General features: G+C 46.8%; 1 protein-coding gene across 1 annotated transcript in view; it reads right to left on the minus strand.

Moving 5' to 3' along the window:
• Positions 1-23,848, minus strand: part of NOXA1 (NADPH oxidase activator 1) — a 109,494-nt gene that overhangs the window by 45,174 nt on the left and 40,472 nt on the right. Inside the window, exons 5-7 of the mRNA XM_069241411.1 lie at positions 22,890-22,997; positions 6,051-6,110; positions 4,558-4,595 (exon numbers count right to left, since the gene is read on the minus strand). Of these exons, the coding sequence (XP_069097512.1) occupies positions 4,558-4,595; positions 6,051-6,110; positions 22,890-22,997 (206 nt within the window). The remainder of the gene's footprint in view (positions 1-4,557; positions 4,596-6,050; positions 6,111-22,889; positions 22,998-23,848) is intronic.

The raw sequence follows: 23,848 nt of genomic DNA on the forward strand, positions 1-23,848 counted from the left end.
CAACTTTGTCAGACCAGCCCCCAGAAGGGAAAGGGCAGGTTTGCCCGTTTCGGTATTTCGAAGGCACACCTGCAACACGGCCCTTCCAGATACTGAATAAGTATCCAATTGGATTGCCATTTTAGGAATTAGAAAACGTTTTTTTGACTCCTATTAATACGTACACAGGAGAAAGCATTTTAACAGCCATAAAAGCTTAATTGGAGTGTTTGCAACCATCCAATAAAATGGTTAATACATTTGTCCCATAACTCTAGAAAAGTGGAAAGATCCAGAACACATTAACATGCCACGTTTTTTGCAAAGCATGCATGTGCTGGACAATGCAGAAGACGTTCTCCCTCATTCTTTCAAGGTTGACTCTATTCTTGCTACACTTATTGCCGCACTTCTGATAATAAAGGGGATTGCTCCCCAGCTGATCCAGTGGACAAGAGATTTAAAAAGGATTTGAAAATGTCAATAACCCGATGGCCAATGCTGGGACATATGCTGCTTTATGCAGCTCAATCTCTTGTTAAAGACTGAATATTTGGGCAGTGCAATGCAAGAGGGTAAGGGTTGTTAGTCCATATGGAGCAGCAGATTAGCTTCTCTAGCTTCTCATATATTTCATGCAATACTATCAAAGCATCAGCCTTCATATCAGGAGCTTCAATTCTGTCAAGATGCCATGTTTGTCTAAGAGACTATAAACCTGACACACTTACAAAACAACAGCATGGTTCAAGCTTCCCTCCCTGAGCAAGAGTGGCTTCAACTGGTAACAAAGGCTTTTACAGACAGAAAGCATGCTCTCCCATACAAAGGCAAGACTTCATTATCTCAGTCATATAGTGGTTCTAGGAAATATTCCTTCTCAAGATCATCTTACAGGAAACATTCCAGTCAAAGAGGAAGCTGGATTCTGTCTCACAGCAGTCAGATCTAATAGGTCAGAGGTCCTATCATGGACAGAGAGAGGAATTGCTTCCAGTTGGAGGCTATATTCAGAATTTTCTCAATGCCTCAGGGTGGATGCTATAGACCAATGGATGCCAAATATAATTCACAGAGGTTATGTCATTGAATTTGGCTCTGTGCATCAAGACTTCGGATACATCATTACTCCTTCTCCCACAAAGAAAGGCAGGTTGTGGAAAGGAATTTCATCACTGTTGGAAAAAAAAGTCATTTCACCAGTCCCTTGGTCAGAGAAAGGAAACCAATTTTATTCAGTTATATTCCTAGTAGAAAACCCTTCAGGAGTTACAGGCCTGTGCTCGATCTGAATGTTGTCAATGCTTAGGTAAAGTATATCTATATCAACATGTAATATACACAGAAAGACAACTAAGTGGTAATGCTGGGAGACTTTGTGATAGCTGTCAGCCTACAGAATATCTATCTACACATTCCTATTTTCCACGATCACCAGAAAATGCTATTGGCCAACTGCAAACTGCAGGTAGGGTCTGTGGGCAGACAGGATGGGAATGTGGAAGTATGCATCCTGGAAGACCAATGCAACCATTCAGTTTCCCAGGTCCTGGGCAGACAGAATCTGAGGGAGAGTGAACATCTTGAATTTTTCCTTCTTCAGGAAGAAATTGAGAAGGTGCAGGTCGAGGATGGGATGAAGTCCTCCATCCATTTTGGGCACCAGGAGGTAGAAGTAATAGCAACCACACCCTACTTCTGATGCCAGCACCTTCTCTATGGCTCCCTGGGCCAAGAGAGCCAACACTTCCTGATAAGGCAAAGAGAGATGGTCGTTCGTCATCTTGTCATAAATGGGTTGCATGTGTGGGGGTGGGTGTCCAGAAAAGGGAGAGAGTAGCCCTTTTGGACAATTTGCAAAACCCACGTGTCAGATGTTACTGACTGCTGGTGGTGCAGGTGGTCAGGTATCCTGCCTCCCGCTGAGTGCCCATGGTGCTGAAAGGGCAATCTAAATGGGTTTGTTGGCTGTGGCTACCAACGGGGAGGGGAGGATGGGGAACTGGTTTAACAACTGCCTGGAAGTCTCACATGGTCTGTGGGGACTGCATCCACTGCCACAATAAGGTTGGGAAGCCTCTTGGTCATGGTCTCTAGACAGGTAAAGATGTGGTTAGAAGCCTCATCCATGGCCACAAGAGGGACGACAGGTGGACTGGGATTGATGAGGGTCCATGGATAGGCCCATGGCCTTACTGTCCTTGAAGCACTCCAGCGAAGAGTCTGCCTTATCTCTGAAGAGCCGAGTGCCATCAAAGGGCCTGTCCATGAGAGAAGCCTGGACATCCCTTGAAAAGCCAGTGGTTCACAGCCAGGCATGGCGTCTCAGTGCCACAGACGATTAAATCGCTCTATCCAGTGAGTCGTCCTCCCGACCAAGATCTTGAGTGTTGTGCGTTGAGCGCTGAGGAGCTTAAGGGACTGCTTCCTCAAGGCCTTGGGGTGCATGGCATGGCAATCAATGCAGGTTTTGGCTTTGTGGTCACACTACGGACACCAGAGTCACACCAAATGTGGCTCTGTCACTGACATAAGCTGGTGACAGGTGTCACACAGTCAAAAGTAAAAAAAAGGGTCAATCAAAAAAGAATAGTGTATCTCTTCCTGGATCTGCACCGACTGGCACAGAAAGAAAAGAACTGACGTCAGTGCGCTAGAGTGGTGCCTATATATGCACCGCTCATATTACTTCTGGAGCCACACAGAGCTGAATTATGCCACTAAATGGCGCAAAGAGGTACTGCTCATAAAAGGTTTCTGGATCCAGTCTGTGGCTTGGGGAATATTCTAAGGTAAGGAATCCATAGCTTGAAGTCTCTAGCAGATTTGGGGACAAAGTTTTTCAACTTTCTTTTTCAATCTGAAATGCAATTTGGTAAACTGCTGCTATGTGCCTCATTTTGTAATTACTATGGACTCAAAGTGATGGAATTACTGATAACTAATTAATACATTATGGGCCTGATTATGACCCTGGCGGACGGCGGAGGCCGTCCGCCAAGGTACCGCCGCTGAATGACCGCACCGCGGTCAAAAGACCGTGGCAGCCATTTAGACATTTCCTCTGGGCCGGCGGGCGCTCTCCAAAAGAGCGCCCGCCGGCCCAGAGGAAATGCCCCTGCAACGAGGACGCCGGCTCAGAATTGAGCCGGCGGAGTTGCAGGGGTGCGACGGGTGCAGTTGCACCCGTCGCGTATTTCAGTGTCTGCTTAGCAGACACTGAAATACTTTGCGGGGCCCTCTTACGGGGGCCCCTGCCGTGCCCATGCCATTGGCATGGGCACGGCAGGGGCCCCCAGGGGCCCCGCGGCACCCCCTACCGCCATCCTGTTCCTGTCGGGCGAACCGCCAGGAACAGGATGGCGGTAGGGGGTGTCAGAATCCCCCATGGCGGCGCAGCAAGCTGCGCCGCCATGGGGGATTCTAAGGGCAGCGGTAAACCGGCGGGAGACCGCCGGTTTGCCTCTTCTGACCGCGGCTGAACCGCCGCGGTCAGAATGCCCTGCGGGGCACCGCCGGCCTGTCGGCGGTGCTCCCGCCGACCCTGGCCCTGGCGGTCTTAGACCGCCGGGGTCAGAATGACCCCCTATGTCTGGGTGGGCCTCTCACACAGGAAGTCTGCATCCTGCTGGACTCTGTCAGGAAGGAGTCTCTATAGAGACCTTTGGCAAATACTGGCACAAACAAAGCAGTAAATAACTCCAGATAATTTCAGCAGGTTGGGCATGTCCAGGGTAGTAAAGGAAAAGACAGGTTCAGACGACACAGGTCTGTTACTTTTTATTCAGTCATATGCCTGTTTATATAAGTGGATTTTCTATTCTTTTCAGAGTTTAGCCAAATGTGCTTTGAGGCAGAGAGACAACGGCTGGCCGTTCATCCTATGCAATGTGGTCTTCTTTACCTAAATGTTAATGTCTCATTGGGTGGACAGAAAATTTGCTGTGGATAATTTAATTTAGGGGTTTATGCCAGTTTAGAGGCACCAGCACAGCGGCAATGTGGTCCATATGCTGCAGGCCAGGAATAAGATGGCTACATGATTTTGACCCTGTTGGAGTTTAGCCGTATTTGTGGCTGGGACATCATAAAACCTAAGATTGCAGTATTCAATGGGGATGAGGACTAGTGCAAAGCCCTTGTACACTTGGTACATATGGTTCACAGTAACCATCATAAGACGAAAGGCTGAGTGGCTCCACCAGAATATAAACCTGTGCCTGTGAGATCAAACACAGGTTTCTGCATTAGTTCACTAAACCACCATACATGGCACCCATTCCATATAATGCAACTTGATCACTGTTCTTTGATTCATATGTAGTTTTTTCTGAGAAGTAAATAGTTACGGGTCACCTTTGACTCCATAAGGCAAAATGGAAGAGAAACAACTGTGGGTCAGATCCCAGGATCTATGCTGTATTCTGCTGAAGGGAACCTGATGGTACTTTCACAACAAACAGAATCTTAAAGCACTCTAGGATGTAATTTTGCAACTCAGCTGAATTGACAATAGCCATATTACTGGACAAAAGTAATACTATGTCTGTCTAACAAATTCGATCAATGACTACTTACTGCAGAGTATCTGGGCAGGGTTCATAAAATCCAGGTTTCTGTAGAAATAAAAAGAAAGCCACATGGTTATAATAATCACCCACCCACCATGACTAGACGTCCAGGATAGCTGCATCCAATGATGAGATATCAAGTCCAGCTATATTTCCTCTGCACTTCATCAATACACAACAAACCTAAACATCACTGCACACTCAATAACACATTTCAGTCCCTCCACCCCCCTTAGCTACCTTTCCCCTTCAATCTCTTCATGATACAACACCACAGTACATTTCAAGACAACACATAAATAACATACAATACAAAAACACAACATACCAGGTCACACAGCCAGCACACTTACCCTGCACTTCCTCAGAGATCCCACTCCTTTGTAGCCTAAAACCTCCCTTATCTACATGGGAATTACCACCCAATCTGAGCTGAAAATAACATCACACTACAACCAATATTACAAGATGTATTTTTTCTCATCACCACAAATCATTCTATTGCAAAACAACAACACCTGCCATTTCCAATAACACACATCAGTGCAGCAGGGTTCTCCTATTGCAATCTCCATCTGACATCCGGGGACATGTGGCATCCCCTGCTTACACCAATAAGGCTCACAAAGCATCCAACATAGACATATTTTGCACCCTTCCACTAACACTCTGTCTAAACAACTTGAGCACTCGATGAACAAAAGCATAAAATAATAATAATAAATCCTCAGAACAACAATAGATAGCCTACAAACATCTTGCAGCCTACCTTAATGGATACAAACCAGCAAGAATAGATGCTAATCCCTCACCAGTGTATTTACTGCTTGTACTAGATCAGTCAGTACAGCCAACCCCATAGAGCGAACCACTCTAGTTTTCCAAACCCATCAGAAAAACACTTGCTAGAAGCACTTAATTTGAACAAAACTTGTGACAGGTGGCCATCAACTGACATGAGTGAGGTGGAGGGAGGAGGAGGGTTGAAACCCTGAACCCCCCACTGTATACCACCATGCAAAGACTCACCACACACTCACATAGGTTAAGGTAGAAGGTATCAAGACCTACCCCCTAATTGAGCACCGCCAAAAGGATAACCCTCCCCCTCAAACCACAAACCAACCCCAAAGAGGATTTTAGAATAATCGTCCCTCAATTGGAAACCTCTGTTGGAGAATTCAATTGCAGATCAACCTGCATAAGTTCTGAAAGGTCACATAATTGATGAATGCTGCACTATACTAACACCCAGCAATGTAACATAATAGACAGAATACACCACACATACCTTACATCATACAGAACACAAACACAACACACCAAGTACCACAGGCTACCTACAGAAAGGATAGGGTCTCACACTTCCAATTTCCTGAATGGAAGCATTTGCATCAATGGTAATTGACAGGCTGACAGAATAGGTTATCATGAATTGAATGTTCTACTTTATGGAAATGGGCATGTGAAGAAAATCTTTATAAGACCTCATCAACTTACCTGTGGTCGAAGAGGCTCAAATCCAATGTACCCATCATTGGGGATCACTGAAGAAATTACCTGCCAAAAAAACAAAATTAAAATCCTTAGGCACTGAGGAAAGTCTGGATTGACAAATGTAGAATATCATGCAATCAGAGTTTATTAAAAGGTCACAGACAGCCACACAGCAGACATATCTCTGTCTACAGTATGGAATCTAACTACAGTCAACATGGAACGCTGAAGTACCATGGAGATATTGGAATGGCCATGTGGGCTACTTCGAGTTAACAAATAATTACACACAGCTGTAGGTGTTAGAAAGAGGTTTAGGTTGTTATCTATGGAATACAAACTCTGCCCCAAATAGTATAATTTGAAATGCGTTGAGAGGAAGCAAAACGGCGACTGTGGAACATGCCTTGCGAGCCACTCCTCACCAGTCCTGGCACCAGCTGTAGGTTGTTCCAACAGAGAAGGAGAGCACACTGGAAGGTGCGGAATGCAGTCGAGCTGGTGGCATTTGAAACCCTTCGCAGCTAAGCTGTACAGAGTCGGACGTCTGTCTTCTAGCGTGGAGGGTGGTGGCAATTTCCCAACGTGCTACCGAAATGCCCATCTGCAGGTCGTGCCACACTCGGACCGTTCTGGAATCACATACGTTTGCCGGGTATCCTCCAGCTACTGAGAAAAGGAGGATACCACCAAAAGGAGTGCGGTTGGGAGCCCCTCAGCGTTTTACAGGCAGTCAACACTGGGTAAAAGCAGCGCATGGCATCGGCATGAAGAAGGGAGAGCAAGCCGCGAGGCTCAGTGAACTTGAAAGCTCCCGCTCAGTAGGAGTGTAGAGGGTCGATAAGCTCTGTAGCAGATTTTTTATACACAGGCCCAGCACCCCCACTCTCCCCAGACCAGCAGGCACTGCTCAAAATCGTGTTTCAGAAAAAGGCCTTCCTACTGACAATAGCCACCATGAGGAACCTGCTACAGAGTCCTCTATGGTTGCTGTGGCAACTGGTGACTCTGGTTATTCTGCGATGGGAGCTGACCCTAATGGTCCCTTACCTCGACCTTCTAAAGGATCTCAGGAGTCGGGCGCTGCGGACCGGACACAGGTTAGTGAATGTTATGCTGAGAAGTAAAAGAATTCCCGGGGGGGGGGGCAGACAGGGATACAGGCAGGGGCCCTTATACCAGGGTAAGACTTCAGCAAGAGGGGGGATCTGGAGATGGTGCCCTAACTCTTTCAGGACTCCGTATTACTTAAGGAAAGAGGGGAAGTTGGAAAGAGGCCCACTCTTCTAGGCGTCATGGAAGGAAGTATCCCTACTACAGAAATCTGAAGGGGAAGCAGAAAGCAAAAGATGATCCACTGGTTCAGGGGATACATTCTTCTCTCTGTCTAATGGGTTGGATTCTTCACAATCTACCCCCAGTGACCTTGCTAATTTACGTTCACCTCAGTCTGAGATAAGTTCCATCAGCGGTTCAGAGGAACTTGCAGAATCATGCTTGATGGCCATGGCTGGGACTCTTAAGTGTAAGAAAACGTTTAAAAGGCAGATCAAATGGGAGGAGCCTGAGAAGGGGGGCAATGTTCCCTGTTCTTTGAAATTGGATTATTCCACAACGCAGAAGGTGTACGATGATCAGGAACAGCAACCAGCACATTCCCCCTTGGAATGTAGTCACCCTGTATCTTGCCCCGGAAGTGAAGAACCTTTGCTGAGTCTTATCTATCAGTCCATCAATCAGCATCAAAAGGAAACATGCAATGATAGCTGGAGGACGCAGGTGGCTACTAAAAACCTGCAAGAGGCAATAAGGCAAATCAGCAAAGAGTGTAGTGAGATATGGGAAAGGACCTTTGCAGTTGAAGACCACACCATAGCATTGGAGTCAAACCTGGGGGCTCTTAGAGATCAAACAGACGCATACATCTCAACTTGCTGATGTTTTATGGAAAATCAAAGATTTTGAGAATCGTCAAAGGAGGAATAACCTGAGATTTCTAGGCATCGAGGATGGGGTCGAAGGGAGGGACATACAGACCTTCATGATCTCTCTTCTGAAGAGGGCTTTTCCTGAGCTTGGTACTTGGAACTGGGAAGCAGCGGTCCAGGGGGTGCACCACTTTCCCCTGATGATTACAAAGCAGAGGTCAACACAGGATGAGGCTGCTGGATGACCAAAAGCAGTGCGTGTTTATTTTGAAAACTTTTTGCTTCAGCAAGAAATCTTCGAAAAGGCCCACCAGGAAGCTAAACAGGCTTTCAATGGGCAGACCTTCTTTGTAAGACCTGGTTTCTGCCATGCAACAGTTGAGCGGAGATGGAGACTTTGGCAGTTGATAAAGCCCTTCCATGATGTTTGGGGGGAAGCATTTCTGATAAGCCCAGCTCAGCCCAGCTGAAGGTGAATTTCCAGGGCAAATCTCGCTCATTTACTTCCGAAATTAAGCCTACAGAGAATTTGAATGAAGTGACATCTGGGCATCTGGGCATCAGGTCGGATCCAGTAAAGATATTGCAGGATATTTTAACTCTGTGTCTGTTATGAGAAAGGGCGAGGGGGAACGGTACAATCTACAAGTTAGTGGCTGTATCTTGACTCAGATTGAAAAGTACTTTTCTCTGCATGATTAAGACAGTGGGATACGTCTTTCGGACTAGTAGGAATCTATGTAAATTGACTTATCAAAAGTGTATTCTATTTTTTCCTTCGTTTTCGATGTGTATTATCTTTTGTTGGTTACACTTGGGGGATTTGCGGGAGTGTTGGGTGGTTGGGGATGGGTGGCACTGAGGGTGCTCTCTGGATCCATCGTTCTGGCCTGGGGAGGACTGGAGGCTTTCGGGTGATGGTGGGGGTGGAGGGCAGGGGGGTGGAGGGAGACCTTGGATAGTAAGGGGTCAAGGGGAAGAGCTGGTTTGGGTTAACGGGATCACAACACAAGACGAGGAGGTTGGTTGTCCTCAGGTTTTTTTATTTTTTTTATTTATTCCTACTGGATCTTGCAAGATCTAAGGATGCAAGGGGCGGTAAATAGAGTTGCTTGGGAAACATATAATTCTGATCTTCTGAATTTACTCAACTCCGTATAGCAACAGTAAATATATGTGGACCGAACAATGGTGCTAAAAAATATAAAGTAGTCCTGGATCTTAAAATCCTGTGGGCAAATATCCTCTGCTTGCAGGAAACACACATTAAGGGTGCATGAAGAAAGCTGCTCTATACTCTAGAATTTTCACTTGTAGGACACTAGGACACTTGGGGTAGTGATTTTGGCACAAAAGGACTTAGACTGCTTAAGTCATAACCTTGCGGATAAATATGGGCATTGGGCCATTACATTATACCACTTTATGCTCAGTTTACAGATCAACGTTAGATGATTTGGCCATCTTTGATTGGTTGACCATGGAATTATCCTAATGGCCAACCCCAATCATAACTTGTGGGGACTTCAATATCAATCTCATAGGTGGGCTTTTGGCTAGTGGGGTCCTGGCTTACAGTGGTAGGAAGCCTAAGGTTTTTAAATCCCTAAACCATGGGCTGTGTTACGTGTCGCATAGGGTGAAGGATCCAGACCCTGGCTTCACTTTCTTTTCTGCCCCTCCACCCCCACAAGAAACATCTGCGGCTGGATTTTTTTCTCACTTCGGCTAGTTTGCTTAAAGTTTGCAAGATCGAAAAAAATACCCCAGGGTTATGTCTGATCATAACCCACTCATTTTAAAGATCCGGGTGGAGGGGTAGGATTGGTCTTTTGAGAGAGCACTGCTCAGTGACGAGGACTATATGTGACATATGAATGGCTGGATAGCAGTACTTTTACAATTTAACAGGGGAAGTGCCTCACCCGGGATGGTCTGGGATGCTTTCAAGGCCGGGATCAGGGGAGAGATGCTTAGTTTCAGCCTGAATAGGAAAAAGAAACAGAATTGACAGCTTACAGAATTGTATGGCATTCTGGAGGATGCAGAGGCCCAACTTATTTCTGCGGCCGCTACATGGATCAATTGAGATGTGGCTCGTTATAAAGTACCTGAAGCTAGGGCTGCGATCATGGATATCTCTTCAAGAAAAGCGGCTGATAGATTCTTAGCCTGGAGACAGTAATGTTATGAATATAGTCAACGGGTGGGTCACCTCCTGGCAGTTTGTACTAGAGAAATCAAGGTGAGATCAGTGAAATAAGAGATGCTCGGGGGAACCTGGTTACTGGCTGGGATGAAATCTGGGAGGTTTTTCCGGCATACTATGAGGGGCTGTACCGGGAGAAAGATTTGGGCCCTGGGAATAGCTGGCAGTCTGTGGAGACCCTTCTGGTGAATAAGTTAGGAAGAGAGGATCGAGAGCTTCTTTTGCACCTATGACTGAAGAGGAAATTCTTATTGGTCTTAAAAAGCTGGCATCTAGGAATGCGGGTAGTCCTGATAAAATCCTGCTGGAATTTTACAAAGTTTTTTTCCGGACAACTGGCCCAGACCAGGTTGGTCTTTTCTGGCATTTAAAAAAAAGGCAGAAATCGTACCTGAATTGTGGTCTTCAAAAAGCATAGTGGTCTTTTTAAAACAAGGGGAAACCCCCACAGAAGCCATGGTCTTATAGACCAATCACTTTGATAAACAGTGACACCAAATTATACTCTAAGGTTCTGGCTTCTAGGCTCAGTCAAAATATAAGTAAGATTGTCTCCTTGTGGCAACACTGGTTCATCCCGGGAAGGGGGATGACAGACTGTATCAGTCGAGTGATTACTCTTTTCGATGCAGCGGCTGCCTCTGGAGACCCTATGACTTTGATATTGTTAGATGCAGAAAAAGCATTTGATAGGGTCTCCTGGAAGTATCTGTGGCAGGTAATGAGCCGTGTTGGAATTGGGCAGGATTTTATCAAGGCAGTGCGGGTAGTGTACTGTAAGCCTTCTGCTAGGGTACAGTTGATGAGCGGCCAGTCTGATGTGATCCAGATCCAGCGGGGTACTAGGCAGGAGTGCCTGAGCTCTCCACTTCTTTTTTGCCCACTACATTGATCCTCTACTTAGGACATTAGAGTCTAATGAATGTATTGTGTCAATGCATTCTCATGGCTGGGACACAAAGTCCTTGCATATGCAGATGATGTTGTTATTGGCACGATGGATCGGGGTGGGGGACATAGTGGAGACTGAACATATTGGGGAATATACTGGGTATCTGCTGAATCAAAGTAAGATGCAGGTAGTGATTAACAGATTTACTCAATTTACAGACGCGTGGGGCACAAAGAGAGCTGTATATCTGAGTGTCACCAATATGGCAGACTTAGACAAAATTGTGGAGGGTAACCTAGCACTGGTCATCGGGAGGGCTAAGACCAAATTCCTGAGACTAGACAATCTTCACCTGTCTATTGTGGGGCGGTGCAACATAATTATGATGCTATTTTTGCCCAAAATATTGTATGTTTTATGGGATATCCCGTTGGAATTCGAGGGCCGGTTGCTTGGGATATTGGAAGAGCTTGCATGCAGAGTCATCTGGGCTTATGGCCAGACTAGAAGGGCCCTTAAGTTTTTGACACTACCCAGGGAGATGACAAACTTTAAATTATATTACTGGTCAGGAGCTCTGCAATATATGCTGTCCTTGTTAGATGATCACTGTGAAGAGGAATGGACTGATTATACAGTTCCCCCCGCCTATGGTCTGCTGATTAGGGAAATAGCTCGAGGGGGATTCTTAAAACAGGTCGAATGCTGTTATTTTAAGAAGGTCCTGTTTAAAATACTCAAGGCCGCTGTCAAGATCTGGACCGCTCTTCAAAATAAATTAGGGCTGGGGCGACTGAGCAATTGCACTCTGCTTCAAAACAATTCCGTACTCCCTGAAATTTGTAACTATCACTGTGTTCATGCCTGGGGTGGCCTGGGGCTGAGGAAGTTAGGAGACATGTATGATGGGGACCGGATTATTTCTTTTGAGGAGCTGAGGAATATCTTTATGATTAGCCATAGGGATTTTTTTACATATCTTCAGGATTTTCTTTACAGGAAAGATGGGGGTCCAAGTGGATTCTCAAAAGTAGAGCTGATTGAGCTTCTTGGGAATGGAATGGAATGTTCGATTAGTAAAATGTATAGTATTTTGAATTCTCTTATTCTGGATGCTCTTGAGAAACAGATGGAGAAATGGCAAAAGAATTTGGGTACCTTCGATTGTTCTTTTCTTGAATCTCTCGAACTTGGTCGGACAGTGCTATGATCTGCCGGTCTCCAAGCACAGCACTATAAAATTGTGTTTGATCTTTATTATACACCACCAAAGATAGCTAGATGGGGGGGATCAGCTGGCACTTCGTGCCCGCTATGTTAGCTTCCAGAAGTAGATCTAATCCATATGTTTGCTCTTGCCCTGAACCTGAAATACTTAAAAAGGAGATTGTTAAATTATTTGGGAGCTTGTGAGAGATGGATATCACGTTAACCCTCCAGTTAGTACTTATGAGAGTTCATATTGACCTTGTCCCCGGGTCTTCTCAGTTCTTCACCTTTATAGCCATGGTGGTGCTCCGGCTATGTATTGCTTCGGTCTGACTCTTTGACCTTTTCACAATGGTTGTCAGCTTGCTGGCAGTATTTAATCTGTATACTCGGAAGGGCACGAAAGCCAGGAAGAACGGATCTGGGCACCGCTGCATGGCTGAGTTGATTCTTACACAGTATCTTAGAGATGGCAGAAACCTGGCTGCTCTTCATCCTTCGAGGCTTTTTTGTTAATATCATGGTAATTTTGTATTTCATGTAGCGATCGGGATATAGCACTTTGTAGAGTCTGTGTTATGGATTCTGAGCCCATTATGTAGTTAGAGTTACATGGGGATATGCACTTTATGGATTGCACAATGATTATGGTTTACACTTGTGCTGCTCTATTTCACTGTTGGATGGGCTATTCTTCAATTTTGGGGATAAAGTTTCTTGATGAATTTTGCTGATGTTATATTGGGATTGGTGGTCGGAGCTGTATTTATGATATATTTCCTCCTCTTGTGTTTTTAAAGAGCAATGTTGAGGATATGTTGAGGATGTCCAATAAGCAACTCTGTTTTTCCATGGTGATTTTTCAAATACAAGAAGTAACTACAAAGATTAGCACAATATTACAGCATTTCTTTCATTTTTAAGTTTTATTTCTATGTTATCTCATGCTGTAGACTGCCACACTCTGGTTGAACAACATTGACAACTCTAAGCTGCAAAAAGAGTCAACGCAATGGAGTTGACCAACACTGGCATGTCTACATTTTTATAAAAGAAGTCAAAATTATGGGTGTGAGCAACACTGGCATCTTATAAGTTGTTATCAAAGAAGACAAAATGATGGGTGTCCTGCACTTGTCCCTTGTATAATTTACTATAGTAATCTAACCTTTAGGATGTTGCTATCAAATGTCCATGGCTTCTTCTTTTCGAGGGGGGTTTCTTTGATATATCAATCCTACATAACTAAGGCATGGTCAGGGACAGTGATGAGACAGATCCAGATCTTGTCAGATGCTCTAGTAGATCAGTACACCAGATCATATCGATCCTGGAAAAGGCTCTATGCCTGTGTGAGAAAAAAAGTGAATTATCTTTCGGAATGGTGAGTATTTCACTAAATACCTAGCAGTCCCAAGTCTGCTATGGCATTAGTTATGAGATGAGACATCCTACAACTCAGATACCTGTTTGGGGCATGTCTATCTATTGCCAGATTAGGTAGAATATTGAAGTCAGCAGTCATATAATCTCTCTGATCATTTTGTTTTGTATAATTTCCAGGACATGAGATGGGTATTCTAATTAGATATGGGAGCTTAAGAGGCCACTAACATTGCATTCCCACTTTCCAGTTCACCAAGAGCATTTTATTTCTCGTTTTTATCAGTTGTTACTCCCCCTCTTTCAAATGTGATATCTTTGTGACAGCAACCAATACTGCATTCACTTTTTGTTTGGCTGGCGTGAACTTTGGCAGGTAAACAATTCATGCGACATAAGTCAATTGACTTTGGCTAGTGAATGGGTCTCTTGTAGACAAATGAAATTGTCAGATTTTGTGGCATTTGTCTGTGGACATTAATCTTCTATCATGCCAGGTAAGTAGAAGTACTATATAGTCTAGCAGTATTTGTTGCTGTCCTCTATTCTTTCCCATCCGATCCATTGTACAGTCACTCGTGCTTGACCTCATCTACGTTATCATCACTCTTCTATGGGTTTCCCAAACACATCCCACCCAAACCCACAACCAAACTAGCTGTTCCCAATACAACAACACCATAATATTCATAGTGTGGAGAACTGAAACACGCCAAGGTCTTTGGTGAATCCACACCTGTGAACAGTCTCTTTTCTCTTAATCTGTTTCTTATGAAAGCATTCTACTAGTTTCAATTATGCTGAAATGCCTCTCAACATTTAAAAGTGTTCTTTTTAAGTACCCATAAAGTCACTTGGCTACCTGCTTGTTATGTGCAATATTAAGACTCTCCTTCCTTTTTTAGTTGTGTCTTCCATTTCTTGTCCTGCTGCTCTGTCTTCATTCTTCTGACTTCATTCTTATGTCGTTCCCCATTGGTTTTGGAATTAAGTCTGATAGTTCATGTTTTGAATTCAAATGCAATACTAATGTAAAAGGGAAAATCCATCTTTCCTTGATCTGTATTTTTCGGCGGTCTGTCCTTTTTAATTCTGGCTGTTTGGGACGAGTCCTGATAGAACTGGATCATAATACCCTTATATTCTATGACATCCAATCATCTTGCTTTCCGCAGTATGTCTTTTAGGGGCAAGGAAGATAATTGCCCTATATGTATTTTAAGACACTTTCCAGTTCTCGTGCACCAAGCAATATGTATTGGGAAGACCTTCTATACTTGACCGATATGGTAAAACAAAGCTGCCCAGCTGGCTTCTATGTTGATTTCTTCTGCAGTTTCTTTAACATTTCCTATCCTTATGTTGGTAGCCAACATTACAAAATAATGAAAAATCGATATTATAAACAACTATATATATATTTTTTAAGATATTAACTACCTAAAAAACAATATTATTACCTGAAACATTCTGTCCCACGATATTCTTTTAGTCAATATTTGTGCCGGGTGGTAATTTTTGTTTTACACAAGATTAACATCACCCACGACTCATCATCAATATGTGTCAGGTAACAATGTTCCTCAAATGTAACTACTAGTAATAACAGAGATCTCAAGTAGTCCCTTGTGAATTATGAGTAGCTGATGATTAAATCCTCTTTCTTGTACTGAGAATTCTAGTACTGGATTGCATAACAGGAATAGCAAAACTACAAATACCAGAATGCAGTCGAAATACCAGGCCTTTGTGACACCTTACAAACAAGATACTGAGTTATGTAGTAAAACCATCTCTGGTGGCGTGTTGTTTTAAAAATAACAAAAATATGCAAATGCATGGGTTTGATGGCATTTAAATAGATGTGTATAAAAGATGTGTTTTCATGGACGTTTTCTCTATATCTAGGTCTCGATTACACTAAACTGCAAATACTGAGATGTAATTTCATCCTGGGGGGGACATCCACCCCTGCGCCTTGCAGTTTTTCCCTGGAGAAAAGTGACCATGAATTTTCTGCTGGGAATGATAGATACCATGCTGAGTAGTGGGAAATTATTTCCACACACATTCCTCATTTCATACCAGTTTCGTCTGTTCACATTTCTCCAAATTTGCAGAGCACAAAGTACAGGGAAAATTGGAGGCTTGCGTTTTACTGCAGAAAGTAGGATAACTAAATAGAACAGAAATTGTATTTACATCTAACCCCGAGCAACAAATAACGAGGGCCTCGAGTAAATCAGTCCCTATGCCATAGATACGACCACTCTCCAGTAACGGTCGACATGCAGCGCACAGGAACCGAGCCAACTAAAGCGCCATGCAAATCACCAGCATAATGGAGGGGCCCGCGGAGAGAGAAACTCACTCTAGTCTCTCCGCGGGTGCATTCGGGAGGACAGGAAGTGGCGCAAAAGAACGGGATAGGCTCCAGGTAAATGGGGGAGGGTCTAAGATTTGGAGGTTAAAAGGGGTGTGGGGGAGGGATTGGCCTCTTTCCGTGCCGACCTTTGATCGGGGCAGAATTTGACCACGTCCGGGTGTTTTTTCAGGTGAGCAGGCAAGTGTACACGGGCAAAAAACATCTTGGTACCAGCGAGGCTTTCGGCCTTGCTGTAATTGACTATGCGGCTTTCCGCCGCTATCACTGCTCCAGCGCCATGGCAACCAGCCACGATGCTGAGGCAGTAAAGGCCGCGATTCGCGTCCTCGGTGAAGCCGACGAGACGATCTACTCACACCTGGTGTCCTGGACCAGGCTGAGCCGGGTAGCGGCAGTTATAGCCGCATGTTCCTCCCCGGATCGGGAAGGGGGACATGGATGGGGAGGGGCCTCAGGGCTCTGTGAACCTCTCGGGGGGCGAGCGCGAAGCGCCTCAAGCCCCCCACAGAAAATATAGGGAATCAAGGACCAAGTCAGGAGGCAGAGGGGGCTAGGAGTGAGGCAGGCCCCGTTTTTTCTCATGTTGTGTCCCCAGGGCACCAGATGGTTATGCTTACGGGGGAGGGACCTGACACACACCCAGAGACAGGTGATCAGCCTCTGCCTGTGCCCAGCAATATATGGGCACCTTTGGACCTGTCTTGTCCTCACATTACGGGCCCCGGAGCCCCGGTCAAAAAACGCTGCAAGTATGCTGCGAAGGGCAAAGGCGGTCAGCCAAGGCCAAGCTAGTGAATAGACAGGGTAAGAAGCTCAAGGTAGGGGCCGGGGGGACGGGGACAGAGGGACTGGTGCCTACAGGGATGCCAGGGGCCGGGTTGCTGGGACCAGGTTGAGGCATGGGATTTGGAAGCCAGGATCAGAGAGCAACACTGCGTTGTGGCGGAGACCGAGGCAAGATGGGCCCAGTTGTGTAAGGACCGAGAGGAGGCAGGGGCCCGGGGCCCAGGGCAGGCTGTTTAAGAGGGCGGCAGAAGGCACCAACACCAGGGGGCCACAGCCGTCAGGTTCAAGGGTCGGTAGAGGAAGGGAGGGGCCAGGAGGCTTGTGCGGCCGGAGGGCCGGTCGGCGCGGGAAGCCCCAGTGGTGCACACTGCCACGTGGGGAAAGGTAGAACAATGCCAGCAGCTGAGGTTGGCAGAAAGAAGGCGACACCAACAGGGCGCAACACGACCCCGGCACGTTGGTCTGAAGCAATAGAGGGGTCTTCGGTGGCCTTCTCTGCGCCGCTGGATCGTGGGTATTGCAAGGATGGTTTGCACCATGAGGGGCAAGAAGAAACCTCTGAGATGACATCAAGACTGAAGGGTGGTTTCGCTAACAGGTGTGAGTGTGATGTTGACGAGGCGTTTGATCCCGATTATGATGAGGAAGTGGATGAATGGGAAGAAGGAGAGATTCGTGAGGAGGAGGTGAGCGGTGCCAAGGGGGGGGCGAGGGCGCAAGTGCGGGGCAACCTCTTCTGCTTTTGTTTTACAGGATCCTGGGTCTGCTGACGGGCCAACGGAAGTGCGCCAAGTGATGGCGCAGGTTCGAGGTTTTAAGAAGGTTGCACGGCCTTTGGGGGCACAAGACAGAGGTAAGGGGTGATGGTGGTCGGTTTGGGGGGGATGGTGCGGTCGCCAGTAGTTCATGCACGCGTAAGTCCATTGGGGGAGGGGATGGCTCAGTGCTTGAGACAGCCATGGATGGAATAGGGCAATGTGGAGACACGACAAAAGCTAAGGAGGCCAGTTCCATAACGGTTACCGAAGCGGGCAATCAGAAGTCAGGGGAGGTAACGGGGGCTGATGACAAGGAAGGGGGCGGTCACAAGAAGCGGCTTCCTTACAGGGTTTGGCCATGCCTTTGGGTTTGCATGTGGCGGACAAAACGAAAGCGAGAATTTGAAAACACAAATATGTGGATGTTTTTAAGCTCCTACACAGGGATATCCAGGCCAAGGAGGGATCCAAGGAAGAGGAGTGGGAATTAGCACGCAGGCCTAGAGTACCAATCATGATGGATAATTGGACATCAGCCTTTTTGATCTTTGCCAGTATTTATTGTGAGAAATACCCAGACAGAGCCATAGCGCTTTTCAAACATATGGACATTATACGAAAGGCCCAGATGCATTTTGGAGGCTTCGCATGGCTGAGCTACGACGAAGATATCAGGGCTAGGGTGAGCGTCAATCCTGAGAAGCCATGGGGGGATGTAGATCCATAACTATGGATGCAATGGATGGCGTCTGCTCAATCCTCTGTGTTTACACATACTGCAAGTGGGTTGCCCGTAGTGTACAAGCCTTTTCAGGCCCCACCCAGGGAGGGGTGGGCGTGGGTACTAGGACCCCAGTGCTCACCATGGGGGCATGTTGGAACTTCAATAAAGGTTTCTGTTCACGGCAGCCCTGTAGGTTCAAACACGACTGCTCCAACTGTGGGGGTCGTCACCCAGTCACTCAATGTTTTTCCCTCGCCAACCCAGCAGAGCAATGGAGGGCGTCCAAAGGACGAGACATGCAGGGTGCTACTGCACCAAAAGGGTCCTACGCCAATTAGGCTGGAGACCCTGCTGCCTTGGTTACGCATTTATCCAGATTCCGATAAGGCTTGTAAGTTGGAGTGGGGCTTTCGAGAAGGTTTCCGGGTGGGCTATCAGGGTCCTCGAGGTAGGAGATGGGCAGACAATTTGCGGTCCACCAAAGAACAGCCACAGGTGGTGCGGGCCAAATTGGTGAAAGAAGTGTCGCTTGGGAGAATTGCAGGGCCATTTTACGATGGGCCAAGTGCTCATTTAAAGATATCCCCTTTGGGTGTGGTGCCCAAAAAGGCCCCAGGCGAGTTCCATCTGATTCATCATTTGTCCTGGTCAGAGGGAGCTTCTGTCAATGATTTTATCGCACCAGAAGACACCAAGGTGGTTTACTCATCAGTTGATGATGCCATCAAGTTGGTTAGAGGGTGCAGGTGAGCTGCTGAGATGGCAAAATGTGATATCCAGTCTGCCTTCAGGCTGCTGCCAATACACCCAGCGGATTTTGACCTGCTAGGGATGCAGCTGGATGGGGCCATTTATGTTGACAGGGTGCTGCCCATGGGTTGTGCAATCTCTTGCGCACTTTTTGAAACCTTCAGTACCTTCCTACAGTGGGTTTTTGTCAGGCAGAGTGGGCATCGGACAGTGACTCACTTTTTGGATGATTTTCTTTTTGTAGGGACAGCCACTTCTGGGGCCTGTGGGCGGGCGTTGATGGCCTTTCAGGAACTAGCTCAACAGGCGGGAGTGCCTTTGGCTCCAGAAAAGACAGAAGGGCCGCAATCAGTCCTAACCTTTTTGGGTATAGAATTGGATGCGAACACTTTGGTGGCTAGGTTGCCGGCGCCAAAGGTAAAAGAGATGTTGTTTTTTCTGGCTATGGTGCGGGTGCTTCGCAAGATTGACCTGCGGACTGCTCAGAAGCTGATGGGCTACTTTAATTTCGCGTGCAAGGTCGTGAGGGGAGGAAGGACCTTTTGCAGGAGTTTGGGGTTAGCTATGTCAGGCGTTTGGGGTTAGCTATGTCAGGGGCGGTGCTGCCACATCACAGGATACGAGTTTCAGCAGGTCTGAGAGAGGACATTAAGGTGTGGAAAACCTTTTTGGCAGATTTCAATGGGGTATCCATGTTTTTCTGTGACACCGATACAGTGTGGCAAGTCCAATTTTTTTCAGAGCGGCGGGAGCTTCTGGCTTTGGACTTTTTTGGGACGGGAGGTGGTGCGCGGATCCATGGCCTACGCAGTGGCTGCAGCAAGGGAGGAGCATTGCCTTCCTCAAGTTTTTTCCACTTCTGGTGGCCTTGGCAGTTTGGGGGCAGGCAGGACAGTGGTTTTTCAGGTGGACAATATGACAGTCGTTAAACTAGTCAACAGACAGCGAGCAAGGGACCTCAAAGTTTTGCGCTTATTGCGGCAGTTTATGCTTCGTTGTTTGTCTTTAAATGTTATTTTTAAAGCTGCACACATACCTGGGGTTTACAACGAGAATGCAGATTCCCTGTCTCGTTCACAGTGGCAACGTTTTTGCACATTGGTGCCAGGAGCGGAGCGGAGCAAGACTGCGGTCCACGCAGACATTTGGGAGTGGGGGCATGATGATCACTGGGCTGGTGGAGATGTCCTTAGCGGAATCCACTCGGCAGAGTTATAGGCTTGCATGGTTGGAGTTTCAATCTTTTGAGTTGTGTTTAGGCAATTTTTGGTCACAGTGCCATCAGGATCTTGAGTCACGCGAGTTGCGCTTCGTGCTTTTTCTGATGGGGAAGGTTTATCTCCAGCGACCATTGGGGGCAAATTGGCTTGGGTCTCTTTTTACGGGAAACTTTTCTTTGGTTCCGATCCAGCACGTAATGATTTGCTGGGTAAGATGCTGAAACGCTGGGGCAGGTTTAGGGATAGGTCACCTAGAGAGCCCATCACTTTTGATCTACTTTTAGAGCTATTGCATGTGCTGCCTGTATCCTGCACTGATGAATATGAGTTGGCGTTATTCCGTTTGTGTATGGTTTGGATGTTTTTTGGAGCGTTTCGAGTGTCTGAATTGCTTGGGGTAGGTGTGAAGGTCAAGGAGGTTTGCTTGCATGGGGACCGTTTGGGGATTTGGCTAAGGCGTTCTAAGACTGATCAGTTGGGGAAAGGGAAATGGGTATGGCTCGAAAAAGGTGGTGATATGGCAGCGTGCCCGGTGTGGGAATGGATGAGTTTTAAGCAAAGGCAACGCCTGACAGGGGAGAGTGGTGTGTTTGTACACGGGACAGAGGCTAAGCTTACTAGCTACCAGCTGTTGCAGGTTTTGAGGATGGCTCTGAAGTGGACAGGTCGGCAACCGCTGGATTTTGGAACGCATTCATTCAGGATTGGGGCAGCTACAGCGGCGGCTCATTTGAGCTGGGACTGGGATAGAATTAGGGCCATAGGCAGATGGAAATCTAGATGCTGCGAGCGCTATGTGAGGCCGCAACACAGTTTTGCTTAGAGGCTGCATGGCTAGTTAGCTGACTCACATTTTTTGGATGGGGTTTTCGTTCTGAGACAACCTTTACAGTTCTTTTTCTTTGCAGGATGGGTGGCTGGCCCACAGAAGGACAAGATGGTGACATGGCTGGTCGGCCATTCCTTTATTCACTGGGCAGCGAAGTTTGCAGAAAAACAGATTTACGGCAGGGCGCTGGGACTGCCTAGCAGACATCATGAAGTTTTCTGGTCGGGCAAAAGCGGCATGAGGTGGGGAAGTCTGCTTCTGTTTATTACTGCTAGTTTGCCGAACTGGGGATGTCCAGATTTACTGCTGATTCATCTGGGGGAAAATTACCTTGAGAATCAGGGCTCACACTACTGCAACACATGCAGAGAGATTTGGAACTCCTAAAACAGAGGTTACATTGTACCTGTTTGGTATGGACAGACTTTGTGCCCAGACGAGTTTGGAAAGGGGCAGTTAAACATGGAGCCATGGAGCGGGCTCGCAAGAAACTGAACAGGGCAATGAGGGTATTTTGTTGGTCGCAGGGGATAAAAGTTTTGAGGCATGAGGACATTAAGGAACAAGATGAGGCACTGTTCAGAGCGGACGGGGTGCACTTGTCTCAGTTGGGAAATGCATATTATTTAACAGAGTTGAGGTTGTTGGCAGGGGAGTTGTGAGGAGATATGTTGTGGTTTAGAGAACAAGTGTAAGTGGTTGAGGTTGCAGTAGTGTGTTCAATGATTTTTTTTCAGGGTGGGGCAGCAAAACGCCAAGTGAGTTTTGCTGGTTGGCAGTAGATGGGGGAGGGTGGAGAGCCAGATGCGGGCTTGCCCACCCTTCCAAGGGAAAAAACAAGGGGCGATGCACGAAGCAAGTAGGGCATGAAAGGAAAAGGGGAGTGTCTAGGGGAGGGGAAGTGAAATGCAGGTTTGGAAGTGAGAAAGATGAGCGAGGAAATCTTAAAGGGTTGGGGTTCTGGTAAAGTTGGGGTGTATACGTTGAAAGTTAAATGATGTAATTTGGTTAAATCCTGTCCTAAATAAATGACCTTTTACACTACTGATTGGTGTCACTGTAAGTGTGTCCCGATGGAGGGGCCCACGGAGAGAGAGACTCGCTCTAGTCTCTCTGCCGGCGCATTCGGGAGGACAGGAAGTGGTGCAAAAGAACGGGATAGCCTCCAGGTATGGGGGAGGGTCTAAGGGTTGGAGGTTAAAAGGGGTGTGGGGCGAGGGATTGGCCTCTTTCCGCGCCGACCTTTGAGCGGGGCGGTATTTGGCCACCCACCCACCCGGCAATTGGGCTAAGTTAGGTGGGGAGTTAGCGGCGCGGGGTGCTACGATAAGGGGATGGGGTTTGCTGAGCGTCAGTTGGGGCAGGTGGTGATAAAAGGGTGATACAGTAGATGGGGGAGTGTGGAGAGCCAGGTGTGGGCTTGGCCACCCTTCCAAGTGGAAAAACAAGGAGGTGAAGCATCAGAGTGGGGGGGATGCACAGAGCAAGTAGGGCATGAAAGGAAAAGGGGAGTGTCTAGGGGAGGGGAAGCGAAATGCGGGTTTGGAAGTGAGAAAGATGAGCGAGGAAATCTTAAAGGGTTGGGATTCTGTTAAAGTTGGGGTGTATTTGTTGAAAGTTAAATGATGTAATCTGGTTAAAACCTGTCCTTAATAAATGACATTTTACACTAATGATTGGTGTCACTGTAAGTGTGCCCCGAAGTGGCTGTGGCAGAGGTTTATAATGACTGCACTGACAATAGTTACAATAATGCCTTTGTTCTCACCTTGGGCGTGCCCAACACAACCTTGGAATTCAGAAGCTCCACTTCCTTCTTTCGAGGCCGGAAGAACTTCCCCTGTGGAATCTGAATGGGCTCCAGGATGATGCGTCTCTGCAAAATACACAAAGCTGGTATCAATCAGGAGGTTCGTCTTCGGTTTGATAAGGCGGCAACAAACACATAAAAAGATAATCTGGGGGAAAGTAACGCAAAATTTTGCCCCCGCCGAAGGTAGACAGTGCTGAGGAGCCCCTGAGGCTCCCACATCTCACACATACTCAGATGTCAGCCTTGTGCTGAATGGGGACCCCTGAAGGGTGAGGGCCCCACTGCGCCGCAGGGTCTGCAGGGGTTTGAGTACGCCCAAGCTGACAATGGTTTTTGTGCTGCCATAATCACCCACAGACAAACATACACAACAATTATCTGACTTTTATCGCTAATTTACATCTCACAGCAAACCAGGCGATTGTTGTTAGATTGTCTTAAAGGAGTTTTCGAATAAATTAAACCACTGTCCATTATTTTAGGTCCTTACTAGGAACTTAAGAAGCAAACCACTGGGCCTCGCCGCCAGTAGTGTTCCCAAGAACCAATTCCTGATTCCTATAGTTACCAGCATGCTGCCTGCGTTGGGCTGCGTTCCCACCTACAAATAACTGACTGAAATCAACTGAACCTAATTAGGCATCCTGATGACAAGCATGGACACCAGGAAGCAAGAATCTCTGATTCCAGTCTGTGGCCCTTATTATGACCCTGGCGGACAGCGTTATTTTGGAGAAAGGTACTGCCAACAGGCTGGTGGTACCTTTCCCCAAAATATGACACTGGCGGTTTGGCTCAAGCCAAACCGCCTATGTACCACTCCATCCGCCAGAGCGGTAACAGCCGCCAGGCTGGAGACTTTGGTCTCCAGCCAGTCGGCCATTACAGTCCCACCCTCTGGATCATGACCCCGC

This window comes from Pleurodeles waltl, chromosome 6 (assembly GCF_031143425.1).
Source record: "Pleurodeles waltl isolate 20211129_DDA chromosome 6, aPleWal1.hap1.20221129, whole genome shotgun sequence".
NCBI classification, from domain to species: domain Eukaryota; kingdom Metazoa; phylum Chordata; class Amphibia; order Caudata; family Salamandridae; genus Pleurodeles; species Pleurodeles waltl.